Here is a 20,796-nt window from a genome sequence, read left to right as displayed (position 1 = left end):
TTCAGTGTTTGGTATTTGATCCGAGTTAAAATTGCCAAAATGAGTTGATTAAGAATCTGTATAAGTAGCCATTCGAAATCACATGATTTTAATTAACGCAAGAACAGCAAAAGATACGACCATGCCCAGCTTGAGTAATGAAGATCATCTGGTTGCTATCAACATGATTGAAGGTGGCCTGTGAGAGAAGTTGCCCGGAGAATGAGATGTTCTGCTTCAACAATTAGCAGACTAGTCCAGAGAAACCAGGAAACCAGCTCTGCGAGGGACAGGCCACTTCCTGGAAGACAGAGGGTCACCACACCGGCCCTGAACCATCACATCCAACTGATCCATCTACGTAATCGTTTCAGACTGCAGTGGCTACAGCATGAGAAATTCCAGGAAGAAATAACCTGCGCATCAGCAGAAAGACTGTAGCTCACCGTCTGCATGAAAATTATTTGCATGCGCGGAGGCCGTTCAGGGGAAACATGTTGACAGCTGAGAGAAGAAATTGGCATCTTCTGTGGGCCAGAGAACATCTGAGGTGGTGGCAGAAAGAGTGGTGGAGTGTTTTATTCGCCGATGATTGCCGTTTTGCCCTTGACATACCTGACAGAAGACAACATGTATGGAGACGTCGTGGTGAGCTTTATGCTGAGTGTTGCATTGTTCAAGCCAACCGGTGGGGCAGTGGAAGTGTGATGATGTGGGGAGGAATCTCCTTTAACACAAGAACGACTTTGGTGCAGATTGAGGGCAACCTTACTGCTCAGTGATACATTGACAAAGTCCTTGAGGCAACAGTTTTTTCTGTTCCTGCAAGCCAATCTGGAAGTGTTGATTTTCCAGCAGGACAAGGCAAGACTACACAGTGCTAGGATTACAATTGCACGACTTCAAGAAAACAATGTCAAGGTCTTGCCATGGCAAGCTTTTTCTCCTAACCTGAGTCCAGTAGAACATCTGAATGACCAAATCACCAGTACCATCCACATGAGACAACCACGACCAGCCAACCTTCGCCAGCTGGCTGTAGCTGCACAGGATAATTAGCAGAACATCCCACAGCAGTCTATCCAGAGGCTGATCAGGTCTATGCATCAAAGCTGCCAGGATTGTGTTAATGCTCAGGGAGGTCATACCCGATACTAACTTTGTAATGTTTTCATTTTTACAGTGTGTCACGTTTCATACTGAAAACTTATCATGATTCTTTGATCTGTATTTTTGTTCACATTTTCAGTGATTTTGTTTGATATCAATGTTTAAATATTTGATTAAATCCATTAGACTTGAGTGTTGTGTTTCTTTTGTACATCAGTATATTTAAGTCCTTACTTTCTCATTTAAAAACAGAATGAAGAACAAGAAAACTATAGCACAACATTTTAATAAGTGACTAGTCTTTATTAATGTTAATACAATTACGAATAGTGATTGTAATAAAGTGTGTCCAGAATATACATTATATATATATATATATATATTATTTCTTAGCAGATGCCCTTATCCAGGGCGACTTACAGTCGTAAACAAAAATACATTTCAAGAATCACAGTACAAGTAATAATACAATTAAGAGCAAGATAAATACAATGACTTTGGTTCTAGCAAGTACAAGTATGACAAAATACAATTCAATAACGGAGCAGATAACAGTGTCAGTGATAGTTACATCAGGATATAATTAAATACAAAATACTACAGATTAAATAACACTTGACTGATTACAGTACTCAAAGTACAGGATTAAATGTAGTAAATGTTTTTTTTTTCATTATAACTTTAATAAAGATTAGTCACTTTTATTGCTAACACGTTTATCAGTTGTAATTGAGAAAGACAAATGGCTCAGCAGGGATCAATTGAAGAGAAGTCGGGGGGAAAAACACCAACCCTAGATTAATAAATACATTTATGAGCATTCTTGGCAAGTCGTTACTGGAAATTTTAGGCATTTTTTCAGGAAGTGGGCGGGTTTTTGTAAAAGTAGTTGGCAGCCTTGATGACTAGTGCCAGTTGGCTATTGTCCACCAAGAGACCATATCCCTAATGACCAAAGCTGACTGAGCTGAAAGGGTAATGCAGAGTGTTTGCTTTACTGCAAAGGGATAGAACTCTCTGAACAGTTATTTTTGTTACAGTAAGGGTTGTTCCTTTTAATGATAGTTTTTTTAGGCCTAGAAGTTATACATTTACCTGCAGCATTCTTTACAAATTACAGTGGCATTTTATAAGATACAAATTTGAACTAATGTTAATTTTGTTTGGTAAAACCTACTACAAATTTGTGTATGAAAATCTATGTCTTCCTTAATTGACCGGATTCCCTTTGCTAATCATAGAAAGTTAGTGCTCCACAAATCATGTCTAAATCTTCAATCTGATGGATTAACAACGGTGTATGCAGATTAGGTCAGTTTTAACAACAGACTCTACAAGGCACAGCCTTGTCCTCAGGGAATGGTTGAAATTGGTAAGACCTCATTGTTATGCATCTATTGATCAGCCTCTCTCTGAGACTCTGCCCTCCTGCCACTCCCATCAGCTGGAGACCAAAGAAGTCCTGTCGGATCGCTCCTCACTGAGGGCTTCTGCGAGGATTAGGAGAATTAGGGTAGCAGTGGTGCTACATGCAAGTAGAGCTGCTTGTAGGCAGTGTCTTGGACGCTTTGTACAGTAATCTGCTGACTCAGGGCTCACACCGGCTGTCTGATGACGCAGGCTTTCCTCTCGGCAAGCCTACTAGGATGGGCCAGTGCTGCTGCAAGCCCTATTACTGCCTCCAGTGCCTGGACAAGACGGTAAATCTCTTTCCCTCCCCTTAGAGGCATCGGCTTACTGCTGTATCGCCGGGGTCTGTGTTGCTGGCTCTGCTGAGCGTAATTGAATTAAGTTGCTTTCTTGCTGTTGGGATTTCTGTGAGGTTAAAGATACTGTTTAATGTCAAAACTAGGTTTTAATCAAATTCAGCATTTTTTTCTCACAGACTGCAGTCCCTTACATAATGTGATCTGCTGTCTCAAATATTTTGATCAGGTTTTATGATGAGGTTTCTAATGTATACTTTATTTTAAACTACTACTCTGCTGGTATTTTAACCATCCATTTTATTGTAAGCAGTGCAATATGCTGTTACAAACACTTGGAGTTGCTGCTTAGGTTGTCAGTTGCCAGAAAAAAGAAAAGTTTCTGTTCTTGTTTATTTAAAATAGACTACAGTGTATGGGCATTTTTTTGAGTTACGATGATAAAATCTGCCCATTTCTGCCAAAAATGTTTATATTTTCCTTTTCATATGTGAAAAACGCATAATAAAAAGCTTGCTAATACGTATGGCTTTACAGTATATAAAGACATATTTACTGTCCAACCTTGCCTCTCATTATTTTGACTGACTCATATATTAAATGTGTACTGCAGACTCAGCTCATAGTGGAAAATGTTAAATGCCCCTTGGGAAGACTATTGTTACCTCCAGGGTGCTATTTTTGTGTGGAATTTTGCAAGTTCGCTAGAAATGTGACTTCTGTACCTGCTAAGTTGCTGCTGATTTTTATATTTTATGTTTTACTCCGTATTTATTGTGTTTTTTGTTGTTAGCTGAGGTGGTGTGAGCCTCGTGCCAGGTCATCATTGTAAATGATAATTTGTTCTCAATCTAGATAAATAAAGGTTTTGGTTTATTCATTGATTTAAATACTAAGATACTACAGGCTAATGTATTACAATACTTCATTCTTCCACATGGGTGGAGACACCAGCTGACAGTTACTGTGTAAAATGTATGCTTCACAAAACAAAAATAATAATTCTTCAAAATGTTCACCTTTTCTCTGCAATTTTTTTTGCAGAACGAAAGTGCCCTTGTGAAAGAGAAAGAACTCTCCATTGAGCTTGCCAATATCCGGGATGAAGTGGGTAAGAGATTCATTTAATAGGTACATACATCTGTACAGTTTGACAGAATTACCTATCTTTTGGTATCCATGGACTACAGTAGAAGGGGGTGGTAATTTCCATCCCTCTGTTGCTATGGCAATAAATTCACATCCTAGGCTCCTAACCAGCTTTATGTTTATTATCAGTACAATGAGAATTATAAAAAAGCTGTTCCAGTATATAGATTTATGTCTTAATGCTGTTAAATCATTCCAGTCATGTAGTAGCTAAACGCTCATTGTCTTTGTTATTATCAATATCTATCTATTGTGAAAGATTTTGCTGATTTTAAGGTTCGATTGCCCTTTTTTATGCAGACCCAGACACAGAAACTGAAGGTTTTTAAGCACTTTCATGCGATTTTATTATTTACAGAAATAAAATAAATAAACAAAACAAAAACTAACTCCCACATGGAGTACTAAATAACACATTAGGTGAATTCTTCTAAACTAACACACTGGACAGTTAAGCTGTTCACCAGTCACAAAAAAACACTTTATATTCAGATTACAGAAACAAACACAAACAAAAAGGTTTACACACTACTTTTTTTTTTTCTTTCTATTAAACCACACAGGTCTTTTCAAAATGACAACCTCTTGTCTTCACACAGACTGCAGACTGCCCTGAACAAACATTTGTGAACTTTCTTTATACCTGCCTGCTTAATCACAGGCAGGTGACACTCATTATTATTTTCTTAGCGTCTGCTAAGAAATAAATAATAATAATAATAATTATTAGACCCAGGTGAGTCTCATCCTGGCACCCTCCCGTGGCATTCTGGGGGATGTAGTCCTTTAGCCCTTCTTTAGCCCTTCTTTTTCTCTCCTCTTCCCCCTAGTCTGCAACATATCCTCCCCCTACTGGCCATTCCAAGGCCACGTCGATCCATCATCTGACGATCTTTGGAAGGAACCGCGAACCGACAACAATCGTTTTCATGGCAATGGCGATTTGCCCATAAATTACAGCATCACATACCGTCTCTTCCATACAGTCACGTGGGATGTTGACTTTCAATCCACGCCCACAATAGCGCTTCAGTGCCAGCATAGCATTTCACACGGGAGTTGAGATGGTTCAGTGCCGTCTCTTAACCACTTTGCGAGGTTGTTCAGAGACGACATAAAATATGACGGCTCTGTGATGGTATAGGCAATTCACACAGACCAAAATGCTGCATCAGTGCCGGGTATGAGCTGTCATAACTCGTCTGTGTGAAATGGATAATAGAAGTGTCCCTTCATCTGAATGTCACACTTACATTTTTACATTTATCTTGAGAACACAAGAAGTTATTCCATATACTGTAAATCAGTCATTTTAATATATGATACCATTATACCACACCTCTTTCACTTAACTAATGACATCTATGTCTTATATACCACTTACTACATTTTTATTAAACTAAACATTTTTTCTTTACTGTTCTGTACATACTGTTAATAAAAAAACAAGGTATGTTACTGATATACTGGGGCAAAACTGCAGCCCTACCTTTGCTAATTTGAGAAAATATTGTTATCAGCTCTTCGTTTCCTGTCCAGGGAGCCGCTGCTCCTTCATAACTTGGCATCGGTTGACTGTTGCGGTGTTCTCAAAATATTAACAGATTAAAGCTCAATTTCATTAAGGTGTTACACAACACCTTGAAAAGTTTGCAAGAAATGCATTATGTTACCTTTGCTGTGTCCCAAGTTGTCTGTATCGTAGCGTTTTATTTAAAAAATAAATAAATAAAAAAAATTCCCCAGTTTATTTACCTATGATGTGTGAATAACAAAAATATCAAAACTATTGTTAATATTTTGAAAAATAAATGTCTGTGATTTGGACAACACAGGGTACAGTAATGTGTAAATACTGCAGGGGGTTCTGTAACACTTTAAGTTATTTTTTTTTAAATTGAGAAGTTTCTTAGTTTTAACTCCCAGCAGTAAAATGATCAGCACCAAAGCTTTTTAATACATTTCCCCTTAATTGCTTAACTTAGAATGAGTTCCAGTTTTGTGTTAAAATGGAAATGGAATGGTTATTTTTAGTAAAATAGGCCATGCCAGATCTAAAGCTCAGTGCTTTTTATTATAACAGACATTTTTATCCAGATATAAACTTTTATACAGACATTTAAAAACTGACAAGAACACTGCTTCAGCAGACACCCAGACACTCCCTCTATCTCTCAGAATTTCAGGTCAGAATAATTGATCATCATGATCCCTGGTGATCCACTAAAATGAATACTGGCCTAACAGAAGTAAAACAAAAAACAAAACTATTAAACAATCAGGCTAAAGAATGATGTTGTTCACAGTCAAACAATCTGTGTATGTTCAGGTCTGTTAACCTCCTTTTTAGCATTAACAGGTATATATCTTAGATCTAGATAATGTAAAGGATACACTAAACAACAATGCAGCAAGAAGTCATATATGAACAGTCTTGTTTATTAGTGTTTTCTCAGAATTATGTACTGAGGCTATTTTCTGCTTAAGCCTATGTCAAAATGGTTATGCTAGTTTTTGAAGTGACCAATTGCTGTAAAAGATGGGGGAGGGGTTTACATCCATATTAAGTTCAGAATCCCTGGTCTTCTCACAGTAATCGCTGTACCATTGATTTTTTTTTCCTGTTAAATACAAAGGGATTCCTAATGGAAGTCAGCCTAAAAGGTCAAAGGGTATTGTCAGGATGTGAGTATTGCAGGAATGATATACTGTTATTTACAATGGGAACGGTCCTGTTTATTAATTATAAACACAAAAAGAAACAGTAGGGTTTGTCTCTGCTACCAGCAATGGTACTGGGGACGCTAGAATTGTAACACACGGTCCCAGTAGCCCAGGCACGGCTTGAAGTGGTGATGCAGTGCAAGTGCTCCAGTGTGGGATGGGTTGTGGTAATGTGCAGAAGTGGTGGTGCTCCGGGGAGTGTTTGCTGGCTCTGTGTCTTCAGCTCCCAGCTTGCTACTCATCTGCAACAAATAAACAAAACAAAAGCACTCCTCCCTATTATCAGTGCGGTGCCACACTCTATCCAATCGCCACACGCAACACAGCTGATCACAATAGAGTGGTTCAGCAGTCTTACAGCTTAGGCCTTTTCCCAAGATGGCTGACTTCCTGTTCCGTCCTACCATCGAGTTGGCCCATACCTGTGAAGCAGTACCACCAACCTTACTTCGCGCCCTTCCTAGTCGGGAGGTAGATTTGCAGCTCAGATTTCTTCTGTCCCATTCACATATCCCACCCCTCAGCGTGGAGCTGAAGGAACACTCGGCTAACCCTAACTCTCCAGATTGCCCCCCCTCCTGAGAAAAGAAATCAGAATTTTGGTGGTCTTTGCCCACACGATGCTTCACTCGGAAGTCAAAGGGTTGCAGTTCCAGATACCACCGAGTTATCCGGGCGTTTATGTCCCTCGTCGTATTTAACCACTTAAGAGGTGCGTGGTCCGTAACGAGGAGGAAGGAACATCCCAATAGATAATATTGAAGAGTGTATGTAGCCCATTTGATGGCCAAACACTCTCCCTGGGAGCCATTTTATTGCTCATGTATAAATGGGATTTTCTACCCCGTCTGCTTCTTGGGACAGGACAGCCCCCAGACCAGCGTCAGAGGCATCAGTCTGAAGGATGAACTCCTTGCTGAAATGTGGTGTTATTAGGTCAGGGGCTTGGCACAGTTTCCTCATTATCTTATCAAAGGCTGCCTGACACGCACCTGTACACTTAACTAAATTTCTTCCTGGTGAGCTCGACCAGGGGGTTAACAATGGTGGAATACTTGGGGATAAAGCTGAAGTAATAGCCTGCTAACCCCAGTAGTGATCTCACCTAAGACTTGGTTTTCGGGATCGCCGCCTCCACTAAAGCCAGGACCTTAGAGGCTACCGGCTTTACCGGACCATTACCCATTATGTAGCCATGATATTGGGTCTCTTTCTTGCCAAATGCACACTTACCCAGGTTAGCTGTTAGCCTCGCTTCCCTCAGACTGTAGGACGGCCGAAAGTCTAACAAGATGATCTTTCCAGGTAAAGCTAAAAACCACCACATCATCAATATTGGTGGCTGCATACTTTCAATGGGGATATAGGACCTGGTCCATCAGCCTCAGGTAGGTCGCTGGGGCTCCATGCAATCCAAACAGCATGGTCTGGAAATAGAACTGCCCATCTGAGGTAGAGAAAGCAGTTTTCTCTCGTGAGTTGTGAGTTAGTGGAACCTGCCAGTATCCCTTTGTCAGATCCAAAGTCAAGATAAAGCAAGCCATCCCTAGTCAGGCATAGGGTATGCATCGAAATTGGAGATCGCATTCACCTTACAAAAATCCACACAGAAACGAGTAGTGCTGTCCTTCTTAGGAACCATTACTAGAGGACTGCACCACTCGCTCCGGGAAGGCTGAATGATGAGCATTGCGCCCACCTCCCTATGGACTGCATCCCAGCGACTTTCTGGGATCTGCTACGTTGACACTTGCCGGAGTTACAATAGCATGTTCGATAACATTATTTCTACCGGGTACATCACCAAACCCTTTCACCAACTCTTGCAGCTCCTGTTTTTGACCAGGAAGTAACAGTTTTTCCATCGGAATGCTACTTACCCTAAGTGGATCAACACAAGGGCCCAAGTGCCCAAGTGTCACCTCGTAAGGTCCCTGCCACTTAGCAAATAATTTAGATTCTGATGTGGGAAGTAGCAACAGCACTTTGTCTCCAGGTCAAAAGGTCAGAATTCCCGCTTTTTTGCTGTACTGTTGCTCCTGGCGATGCTGAGCCAGTTTTAAATTATCTTGTGCCAAATGACCAACCAATCCTAGTCTCTCAAAATGTAGTGGATGTTTCACTACATTTTTTGAATTATTAGTTTGGTCTTCCCACCTCTCTCTTACGAGATCGAGGATACCTCGGGGGTCAGTAGCAGCTCCTGACTTTAATAAGTGGGGAGGTGTGGCGGGGGTGCCCCACCCCTGTGCGTATTGTTGTGTTTTATGTTGTATGTTATATGTATTATTGTAGTGGTGCACAGAGTGTTGGCTATAAAATGTAGGATTTGTATTTAGGCACAGGGATTGCACAATCACTCCACATGCAGATTAAAGTGGGTATTAGTATGGAAGCACAGAGAGCACAATTAGTTCACATGCAGATGTACTGAGATTCCAATTGAATTATTGATTAGCAATTGAGTCTTGGTACAGCTGCATAAAATATGCAGTGTTTCACTCACTCGAGGTTGGGTGTTCAGGGTGAAACAACAGGAGAGAGAGAAGGATAATAGAATCCAGAATTAAAATAACAATTGCTATTCGTGCTGGAAACACCAGCATACTTGTTTGTTTAGTGTTTGTCCCATTTGTTTGTCTGTCTGTTTGTTTGGTCAGTGTGCCATTTGTTTTTGTCAGAGTGTTTTTCGTTTGTTCAACCTTTTTATTGTGTTTATTTAATAAAAGCACTGCAGCGCATTCATTACCCAATCTACTGTGGATTTCCGTTCCTTTTACCCTCAGTACTGTGTGTTCTTTCGGGTCTGACATCACCACCAGCCATCCTTGCCACAGGAGGCTAAACAACAAAACCTGCTTTATATATATATATATATATATAAGCAGAAATGTCTTGAAAACAAAGAATTTTAGGAAAAATCTTTTGTAGCAAAAGTTTTGCTTTTGTGGATGAGGAAAAAAAGTTACTAGAAATAGATGTCTACAAATATTTATTTCAGCATTTTTTTTGCAAAACTCCAAAAATGCTAATTCAAAAGTATTCATACCCTTTGATGCTATGATAGTATTGTCGGCAAGGTGCTAGAAATTTCAATATGATAATGAAGAACCTAATTCTAGAAAAGTCTAGAAAATGTTGGATTTTAGGTGAACATTCTTAGAGAGTATAAAAGGGTTAGGCATAGGATGATTGCTGTCATTACCAATAAGTCAATATGAGGCGTTTATTACATAGCTTATATTGTTCTTATACAGTTCTATGGTTATGTACCAATACAGCGCTGTGAACACCGTTTATATTCTGCACGCTTAAGGAGAGTTCATACACTACAGGGTTGTCCGTCAGCCCCTTTCAGACTCACTTATATGTGTTTGTGGGTTGCACTGAGCTCCCTATGAGATTTGGATACAAACAAGCCCAGCATAACATTAATTTGATACGAATCATATGCAAAGTTTGAAATAGGATTCATTGCAAGATGATATTTCCTAACTTTTACTTTATTTTCAATTTACACAGTTTTTCAGTACCATAATAATAATGAGGACGCTTCTTCGAATTGAATTAGATAACCTATGTGAACACTTTATGTAGGCTTTTGTCTTTGCTGATCATAGCTGGGCATGAGGCTTGTTAAACTGTGCATGCCTTTATTGCCTGTACCATACGACAGAAATCACATGCGAGTGATAATTAAATCTCACTGTTAATGATGATTTTAATTAACATTCAAACATCTGTGAAAACTTAGAACACAAAATGATGTAATATGGATCACAAGCTTCAGTCCCAGGCAGGAAAGTACAAAAGCATTAGCAAGTGCAAAATATAACATCCACTGAGGTTAATGGCTCAGTAGCTTTGTTAATTTACCAGAAAGTCCAGCAGTTAATCTACTGTATATAATAGCAGAATTGTATGTATATATATATATATATATATATATATATATATATATATATATATATATATATATATATATATATATATATATGTATATATATATATATATATATCATCGTGAAAGAAGGCAGTGAAGAAGTGACAAAAATTCTGTTGCATATTTTTATAGATTGTGTTAAGCAAAAGAAAGTGCCAAACGACTGGAACAATGCATCGTGATACTTTTACATAAGGAGATAAAGAAGACCTCAAGAACTACAGACCTATTAACTTACTTCCTATAATCTACAAAAATTATACTAAGATACTCACCAACAGACATCTAAATAAATTTGACTCGGCACAATCAAATAAGCAAGCAGGATTCAGGCGTGGATGTAGCACAATCATTTTGAAGTTGTACGGCAAGTGATTCAAACCAGCAACGAGTACGAACTACCACTTTGCTTGGGATTCATCGACTATGAAAAAGGTTTTGACTGTTTACACAAGATCTGTATTAAGCTCTCTGAAAAAACAAGGAATTGAGAAAACATACAGAGACGTGATCAGCACCATATACAAGAATGCAACATACACAGTAAGACTTCATAAAAACAGCGACAAAATCAAGATTAAAAAAGGAGTTTGTCAAGGAGATACAATTTCCCCAAAGCTCTTCACGGCCACCCTAGGAGACATTTTCAAAACACTGGATTGGGAAAATAAGGGGCTGAAGATCAATGGAGCCTACTTGAATCACCTACGATTTGCTGACGACATCCTCATATTTACAACATGCCCAGAAGAATTACAAACAAGAATACAAGAAGGTAGTAGGCCTAGGGACAGATCTTATAGAGGGCATGGGGCATTTGGTATTGTACATTAGCAGGAAGCTGCTTGCATGAGAGACTGTGAGAAATAAATGCCTAGCCGTCATAAAAGAACAAAATTAACCAAAAGCAAGCGTCTGTGCACCTCTCTTATGTGTGTGGGCCCGTCCGCCCGCTTGCAGTTTTTGTAAAATGTCCCAAACAAACGGCGACCTCGTGGGGGCCCCAATCCTGCTGGGGGCCCTATGCTAGGGTGACCAGATGTCCTGTTTTAGCCGGGACAGTCCTGGTTTTCCATCAAAGGTCCCAGTGTCCCGACGTTTTTCTCAAAATCTTAAAAATGCCCTGGTTTTCAGCCACTTCCTATAGCGTGACACACTCCAAATACCCTTTGTCAAAATAACGTTAAAAAATGCTTCCTATATGACTTAGTTTATGGCATCTGTAGTGAAAACAAAATAAAATAAAAAAGGTACTAGGTTAATCAAGAACATTATTTTTATTACGAGATTAACACAGACATACGTACTTATTCCTCAGGGCACCATGCGTTTTAATTTAGTTATATTCAGTATTAATCTACAATTATGTTCAATACAGTAATTTCGTAGCTGCTCAGTTCTGGCAGGATTTAGCACAGACACTATAGGCAAAGCAGCGAGAGGTTGCAGGCATCCAAATCCACCAGGTTAAACCACGTCACCAACATCAATAAATAGAGCCACCCTGACGCAGTGAGTAAAAAAAGAAAGAAAAATGCCAAAATGTAAATATATTTTTAACTACGATCTACAGAATGAATGAATTTATTATTATTATTATTATTATTATTATTATTATTATTATTATAATAATAATAATAATAATAATAATAATAATAATAATAATAATAATAATAAACACAATAAAAAAGTAGCAATACATATATAACACAATATGGCAAGTTAAACTAATTAGCCACAAATTATACACCCGGAAGTGCATAATAAGTCAGAGGATGGCTATTTAAATAACCACCTATATTTAACAGGTTTGATTAGTCTTAGCAATTATTTAACAATGTGCCCCAGTTTTGAGCTTTGGTCACCCTGGTCTGGTCACCCTACCCTACGCTATAGCATAATATGCGTATAGGTTAATCCGGCCATGAGTACGACTCATGGTACTGTCACACTTTCCCTCGGTCTGGAAGAAAAAAGGTTCTTTCACCAAGAACAAATAGAAGAATTGTGAGGAAGGTTAACACTAGGACCAGACATATACTCATACCTAGGAGCACCGCAGCAGACTTTCTGACGGCTGTATTCAAAACACTGTGAATAGTATAACGAAAGGAGAAACGGTCGGATGTGATTCGTTTTTTTTTTAATTGAGTATGTTACATAAACAACTGAAAAACCGAAGCATATATATATGAACATTAAATAAATAAACATCTGAACAGACATCGGTTTACAAAATACATATTTATAAAACTGAAACAATTGTAATACATTTTTAACTTTTCAACAGCAATCTGTTTATTATCAGATGCGCAAAAGCAACTGAACAACAGAGATACATAAACTTAGAAGAAAACGTTTTACAGAAGCGCACAGCACAAGAAGTTCTAAAAAAATGTCTAATTTATTTTTCTTTTTGTTCAACAAAATGGTATTCTTTTACCTTGAGTCTAAGGCTGTTTACAATCAACACAGATAATGCGCTTCTCCACGCCGCCTTTCTGCACAGGGCACAGCTGCCAGAAGTTTTACTTTTATTACACTTGCCAACCTGGCATTGGCGTCTCTTACAGCTCTCAGCGGGGTTGTCAGCTTTAGCTGTGGGTACACGGTTGGCAGTCTCCCTCTGTTCCAAATGCTTCTTGCGAAGTTCCTGTGCTAACTGTAAAATATATTCTCTCCTTGGTAAATTCTTCTCCATGCATTCTTTGTAAAGTACCCAGGAGTTGATGGCTGCTAGGTCCAATACATTGTAAAACACCTGAAAAGGCCATCATTGGGAGCCAGCTTTCACAGAATACTTCTGTGCCATCTAATCCAAAACATCAACTCCATATTTTCTTCACGGTCTCTGGTATTTATTTTCACTAGTCCCGATGCTAATTGACTGACCAAAACAGCGCAGCTGGCAAGTAGGCGCCAGCCTTTGAAAAGGCTGATTGAAAAACAATAGACTGTCAGTCATTCACTTGGGCAGAGAGTAGAGACTAATTTAATTACAGCTAAACACATTGCGGACTGGTAAATAAAAATAATAAAGTAGAATACCGTTCTGTATAATAAAAATACAATTGTTTTCTGTGTGTCCGTCAATGTGACTGCTCCCGGGGCTTTTAGGTATAATGTAATATATCTCCTTTATTTCTGCACTCCCGTGTTTCATGCTTTGTGAGAATATATAATACATATGGACAGAAAGGTACACGAAGGCACAGTCCCATATGTGTTACACGACTGGAGAAAATTACATTTTAAAACAAAAAAACGCCAAAATAACTACCACGGGGCTTCTAGTGTGTATAACAATCCGAGATTGACTGCCAAAGATATTCAAAGTGAATTGGCTGCAAGTGGGGTTTCAACCATAGGTCGAGTATTACATGGTGAAGGTCTCAATGGTCACAGGCAAAAGAAAAAGCCACTCTTAGGAAAACGCCACAAGAACAATCACTTAAAGTTTGCAAAACGGCGTTTGAATGATGAATATGAGTTCTGGTCAAAGGTTCCCTTTCAAGTAGGGAATATTAACCATTACAAAATGGGTGTTTCCCTTTAAGGCACTGTGGCAAAGTTGTACATGCAGGTGTAGGGGTGATGCAGTGCAGTAATGAAACACAGAGAGTTATAATCCAGTTCAGAAATTGTTTTCATTTATATCCAGGTCTGGTGACCAAATAATAAATCTCCCTCACAGGTTGTGAGGGAGATTTACAACCAAAACTCATTGTATTTCTGTCACAGACACCCAAACTGAATGGTTAATATTCATAGTTCACCTGTTTCTGGAAGGCCCCAGAGTTTGTTAGAGAGCATATCTAAACAAACAGCATCATGAAGACCAAGGAGCTATCAAAACAAATCTGGGATAAAGTTCTGGAGAAGCACCAATCAGGGTTGGGTTATAAAAAAATACCTCAAACTTTGAACATCCCCCGGAGCACTATTAAATCCATTATAAAAAAAATGGAAAGACTATGGCACAACCGCGACTCTGCCTAGAGAAGGCCATCCACCAAAACTCAGTGACCAGGTAAGGAGGGCATTAGTCAGAGAAGCAACCAAGAGGCCAATGGTAACTCTGAAGGAGCTGGAGAGATCCACAGCTGAGATGGGAGAAACCGTCCATGGGACAACTATAACCCGGACGCTCCACAAAGCTGGGCTTTATGGAAGAATGGCAAGAAGAAAACCATTGCTGAAAAAAACCCATATCAAATCCCGTTTGGATTTTGCCAAAAGGCATGTGGGAGACACAGCAAACATGTGGAAAAAGGTTCTCCGGTCTGATGAGACCAAAATTGAACTTTTTGGCCTTAGCGCAAAACGCTATGTGTGGAACACTATCCCCACGGTGAAGCATGGTGGTGGCAGCATCATGTTATGGGGATGCTTTTCATCGGCAGGGACTAGGAAACTGGTCAGTATTGAGGGCAAGATGGATGGAGCCAAATACAAGAAAATTCTAGCGGAAAACTTGTTTCAGTCTGCAAGAGACCTGGGACTGGGGCGGAGGTTCACCTTCCAGCAGGACAATGACCCTAAACACACAGCCAAAGCTACACTGGAGTGGTTTAAAAACAAGAACCTGAATGTTTTAGAATGGCCCAGTCAAAGCCCAGACCTCAATCCGATTGAGAATCTGTGGCAAGACTTGAAAATTGCTGTTCACCAACGGTTCCCATCCAACTTGACGGAACTTGAGCAATTTTGCCAAGAAGAATGGGCAAAAATTGCAGGATCCAGATGTGCAAAGCTGGTAGAGACTTACCCCAAAAGACTCACAGCTGTAATTGTTGCCAAAGATGCTTCTACCAAGTATTGACTCAGGGGGGTGAATACTTATGCAACCAACAAATGTCTTTTTTTTGTTTAATTAACTTTTGTGTCACAATAAAAAAAATATTTTGCACCTTCAAAGTGTTAAGTATGTTGTGTAAATCAAATGGTAAAAATCCCAATTAAATCCATTTTAATTCCAGGTTGTAACACTACAAAATGTGGAAAAGTCCAAGGGGGGTGATGCAAGGCACTGTATGCCTGGTCATAATGAAATTAGGGAATGTGAGCGGTCGGCTGCCTTCAACTTCCTTCCCCTCAATAACTAAACATGCCCCCAAATGCTCACCAGATTATTATTCTACTCCAGCTCAACATTCCGGTCCCAGAACTTCGGTATATTGAGCAGGGCTGTAGCAGCTTGTGCACTAGGTGTCTCGTAACCCCTCCCCTCGACCAAGGCCTGTGTTTCTGCTCCCACCACATGGTTGAACTGTTCATTTGCTACCAGTTCAACCACCTCATCGACATTTCTTGTGGTGGGGCAGAGCCACTGGGTCAGCTGATCTTTCAGTTGTTGTCCCACCATGCAGGGCCTGACTCCAGAGGGGCCCTGGTACTCCTGGAACCAGCGGTGATAGGTCTCTCCGGTGACGTTTAGCCACTTGAGGATTGCCTGCTTGACCAGGTCGGAATCCAAGGCAGCCTCATCCGCCATGGCTTGGTAGGCCGCCTGTGCTTCTCCGATCAAGCAGGGGGCAAGTTGGGTGGCCCACCATTCCCAAGGCCATCTTGCCACTATTGCCACACACTCAAACATGACGAGGTAGGCCTTGGGATCATCCTCCAGCATCATTTTCTTTAGCATCGGCTTGGGGGATACCAAGGATGGTACCCCCAACGTCACCGCCGGGTCCCCCAGTGGGCCAGATGTGCACAGCTCCCCCATCCTCTCGACAAGGGGGGTGAACCACTGTGCCAGCTCCTCCTGCTGCTGCGCTTCCCTGGCTTCTCTCCTCCTCTCCTCCTCGTTACTCCGCTGGTTCAGGACTTCCAACATTGCTGCAATCACATTGGGGTCCTGTGAACAGGCTGGCTGTAGGGGTGACCTTAGGCCAGAAAGAAAAACACACAGACAGTAGTGGTGAGTGAAACTGAGACGCGGCGGCGCTCAATGTGTTTATTGTAAAATAAAAGGTTTAAACAGAAAACAGGACACAGCACTTGAGGCCAAAATAAACAGACAAACAAAATGAATAGACACTAACAAACAGGGTGGACAAACGCTAAACACAAAACAAGTACAGTGCTGGTTCTCCAGCACGTAGTAGCAGTTGTCTTGCTTACTTTTATGTTTCCTCCTTCTCTTTCGCTTCCGTTCTCTACTCTCGAACACACAACCCCGAGTGAGTGCTTTGTGCATCTATATATACACAATTGTGCTGGGATTCAATTACAAATTAATTATTCACTTGAATCCCAGCATGTGAACTAATCTGTGCACTCCCGTGCTCACATCTTAATACACTTTTAATTTGCACGTGAAGTGATTTGTGCTACCCTTGTGTCTAAATACAATTATACATTTTAAACACTCGTGCTCATTACCCACATTATATCCCGTGTACCAACTACAATACACCAACATTAACACACCACACGCAACATATAACACACAAATACACACATGGGTGGGGCACATTGCCACAGGTCAATACTCCAGTCCATAGAATCCCACGAAGACAACACATGTCAGGATGTGAGTGGTGCAGGAATGATATACTGTCCAAACAGTGTGTTATTTACTATGGGAATGGTCCTGTTTGTTATTTATAAACACAAAAAGAACAGTGGGGTTCGTAGCTCGAAATAAAAGGGTAAACAAAATAGTAACACACAGTCCCAGTAGCCCAGACATGGCTTGAAGTGTGATGCAGTGCAGGTGCTCCAGGGCTCGTAGCTTGCTACTCGTCTCCAACAAATAAACAAAACAAAAGCACAGCGCTCCCGTGCGTTTGTGTTTTAGCATAAGGGCCTGTACTCACGTAGCTGCATCCCCTTTGTATTGCTAAACTCCTCCCCCTCAGTGTGGCCCACATTCTATCCAATCACCACTTGCAACACAGCTGATCACAATAGAGTCGTTCAGCAGTCCTACTGCTATGGCCTTTTCCCAACATGTCCGGCTTCCGGTTCCATCCTACCATCGAGACAGCCCATCCCTGTGAAAACCGGGAAAACAGAAAATATAGTTATAGTGGCAATTAGGGTTCAAAGGGCATGGAATCTTGTAGCGACAACAACCTTTGGAGAATGTACAGTAAACAAGGACTGCCTTCTGATGAAACATATGGCCATATTTTCAAACAGTTTACTCCAGTCTTTAATTAACTCCTACTTTTAGAAGGATGAAAATTCAACAGTAATATACAAAACTGAGAAACTTCAGTTGAGAACTTCAGTTACATTGCTTAAATGTTTGATACTTGTTTTGTCAATAGATGTATTCTCCTATCAAAAAGTTTAGTGTACCTCCCAAGTGGCGCAGCCAGTAAAAGCGTCCTATAGCCTGGACGTCACCGGTTCAAGTCCAGGCTATTCCACTTCCGACCGTGGACGGCAGCTCCCAGTGGGTGGAGCACAATTGGCCGAGCATCGCCCGGGGTGGGGGGCTTAGGTCAGCCAGGGTGTGCTCGGCTCACCATGCACCAGCGACCCTTGTAGTCTGGCCGGGCGCCTGCGGGCTTGCCTGTAAGCTGCCGAGAGCTGCGTTGTCCTCCGATGCTGTAGCTCTGAGGTGGCTGCATGGTGAGTCTGCAGTGTGAAAAGAAGCGGTCTGCTGACGGCACACGCTTTGGAGGACAGCACGTGTTTGTCTTCTCCGCTCTCGAGTCAGCACAGGGGTGGTAGCGGTGAGCTGAGCCTAAACATAATTGGCTATTCTAAATTGGGAGAAAATTATAAAAAAAACAATTGGGGACTACTAAATTAAAAAAATAAAAAAGTTTAGTGTCAAATCTATGGAACAATGCTGTAAAAACAAAAATTATATTTTAATATGCAATTTAACTATTATGGGACTGTGAGCGGTAAGGGACAGACCAGGTAATAAAACACATGAAATCCAGGGTCTTGGAGAAACAAATGTTTGGTACTTTATGTTGTGATATTTACGATATTTACAGTGAATAATACTGGTTCAAGTGGGAGAGAGATACAGCACACAAGGGGTTAATGTCCACAAAGCGTTGCGTTGAAGAACCGTCCCAAGCCACACAGACTTCTATCTGGATCCCATCGTACAGCAAGCCCTTATTTCAGTCCTTGGTCACAAGGTTTCCTCCTTAGAGGCATAAGTCATAGAGAATAGCAAAGAGGGATTTACACAGTTGTATGCTGTTTGTTGTAGCGGTTCCCCTCACAGTCTCTCTCCTGTCACTTCCCCAGCCACATGCACAGTTCCCTATGTACTCCAGGCCCCATCCTATCAATCTCACAATAGCCAACCCTTATTAATTGGCTTATTGTTTAATTGGAGTCTTGATAGTTTGGAACCTGAAGCACCTGCTTGTGTGTCCTCACCAAGATGACCACCTCAACCTGACAACCTGTCGCCAGTTCCTTCCTGGTGAGGATTGATAAATTAGCCTCATTAGCACCTCCGTCTGCCGGGAGGCCAAACTTCACCCCAATATTTAACCTTCACCCAGCCACAGGGACACTGCAACATAGGGCAGGAGTGACAAACTTTCACAAACTGAGTGACTTCACACAGTGTTCTTTAAACTCTGCCTGTAAAAACAAAAAGGTTAACCATTTAAAAAATGAAATACTATACCACAGTGTCATAACTTCAATGAAGACATTATCCAAGATGTTTGTCTAATTGACATAGCTTTATATAGTTTTATGATTTACCTTGCATTTCTAAAGGTAAGGGTGATGTTTAGAATAGGTATATAAGTGGCACCAGCAGTGACAAGCTTCTCAAACTCCCCAGCAAGGACCGCCCTGTTGGGTGTAGTTAGATAGCAATTCAGTTGACATGCACGTTTGCAGAAGTCATTGTCTTTTCTGTGAGACTGCTGAAAGATGAATGCCTGTTGTGACTTTGGTTTCTGAAGTTGACACCTCTGTTCCAATGACTAGGCTAAGCCCACCAAACCTAATTTCCTCAGATATTCAGAGCTGGTTATAAAACAAAGGTACAGTAAGAGAAGTGTAGTTCAGATCCCTGCTTGTCACTGATTACTGTGGGACTGTGAGGACTTCACTGGAAACAAGATGTTGCAGTTTGGTTTAAAAAAACATCAGCATACTCTGCAACCTATGTTGCTTTCACAATTTAAAAAAAATAATTAAACAGTAAGTTTAAACATGTTTCTTTAAAATTCCTACTTGTCCTCTTCTTCTTCTTCTTCTTCTTCTTCTTCTTCTTCTGTGGAATAGTGGTTAGGGCTTTGGACTCTTGACCGGAGGGTCGTGGGTTCAATCCCACGTGGGGGACACTGCTGCTGTACCCTTGAGCAAGGTACTTTACCTAGATTGCTCTAGTAAAAACCCAACTGTATAAATGGGTAATTGTATGTAAAAATAATGTAATTGTATGTAAAAATAATGTGATATCTTGTAACAATTGTAAGTCGCCCTGGATAAGGGCATCTGCTAATAAATAAATATTATTATTATTATTATTATTATTATTATTATTATTATTATTATTATTATTATTATTATTATGTAGTCATAGTAGTGGTAGTAGTATTAGTGTTATACTGTATGGAGTTCCAGTTTATTTTTGCTGTTTTTATCATGCTGTTTTTAAATTCCTTATGTAAAACATATTGTTGTGAAGTTTACGTCAGTTCAAACATAACTTTGAAAAAGAAAGACAATCATAGGAACCAGTTTTACAACTAATAATTAGGATCAACTGAGCAAATGTCAAATTTCCTAAGGGGGTTTGTTCTGCCCTTGAGTCTCTGCATTCTGTCAAATGATTAGTCTTCACTGGAATGCCTAATAAAACAAAGCATTAAGACCCTGCAGTAAGCTACATGCTGGTAACTTATTTTTAAAATTACATTCTGCTAGAAATATGTTTTGGACAGTAAGCTGCCAGTTGAGTTTTTAATTATAACATTGCACATCTGAGGAAAACAAACAATTTCAATTCCCTTAAGGTGGTTTTAATCAGCAAACATTCACAATGGGCATTTTTTAATAAGTAGTATATTTATAATGTGGCAGAAAATCTCCTTTACTGGCAGCCTTGAAAGTGATCTGTAGAGACATGGTTAGCCAGTAGTTATGCTGTTTCCAGGACAATTCCATGAAACTGCTCTATTCACATAAAGTGGGAAACCATTGCTGTAAGAATGCATGTCTGAAGCTCTTGAAAATTACAGA

At 40.2% G+C, this 20,796-nt stretch overlaps 1 protein-coding gene across 5 annotated transcripts in view; it reads left to right on the top strand.

Moving 5' to 3' along the window:
- The window catches only part of LOC117407400 (microtubule-associated tumor suppressor candidate 2-like), a 323,947-nt gene that overhangs the window by 282,055 nt on the left and 21,096 nt on the right, over nucleotides 1-20,796 (top strand). For 4 of the 5 annotated variants that reach the window (XM_034012383.3, XM_059028738.1, XM_034012384.3 and 1 more), the window contains one exon: nucleotides 3,840-3,906. In XM_034012383.3, coding sequence (XP_033868274.2) covers nucleotides 3,840-3,906 — 67 coding nt within the window. Of the gene's footprint in view, nucleotides 1-2,319; nucleotides 2,790-3,839; nucleotides 3,907-20,796 lie in introns of those variants that run through there. The other variant, XM_034922340.2, reaches the window with a different exon arrangement.

This window comes from Acipenser ruthenus, chromosome 8 (assembly GCF_902713425.1).
Source record: "Acipenser ruthenus chromosome 8, fAciRut3.2 maternal haplotype, whole genome shotgun sequence".
Classification (NCBI taxonomy): domain Eukaryota; kingdom Metazoa; phylum Chordata; class Actinopteri; order Acipenseriformes; family Acipenseridae; genus Acipenser; species Acipenser ruthenus.
Note: the sequence above shows the minus strand (reverse complement) of the source record. Positions and strands in the feature narration are given on the sequence as shown.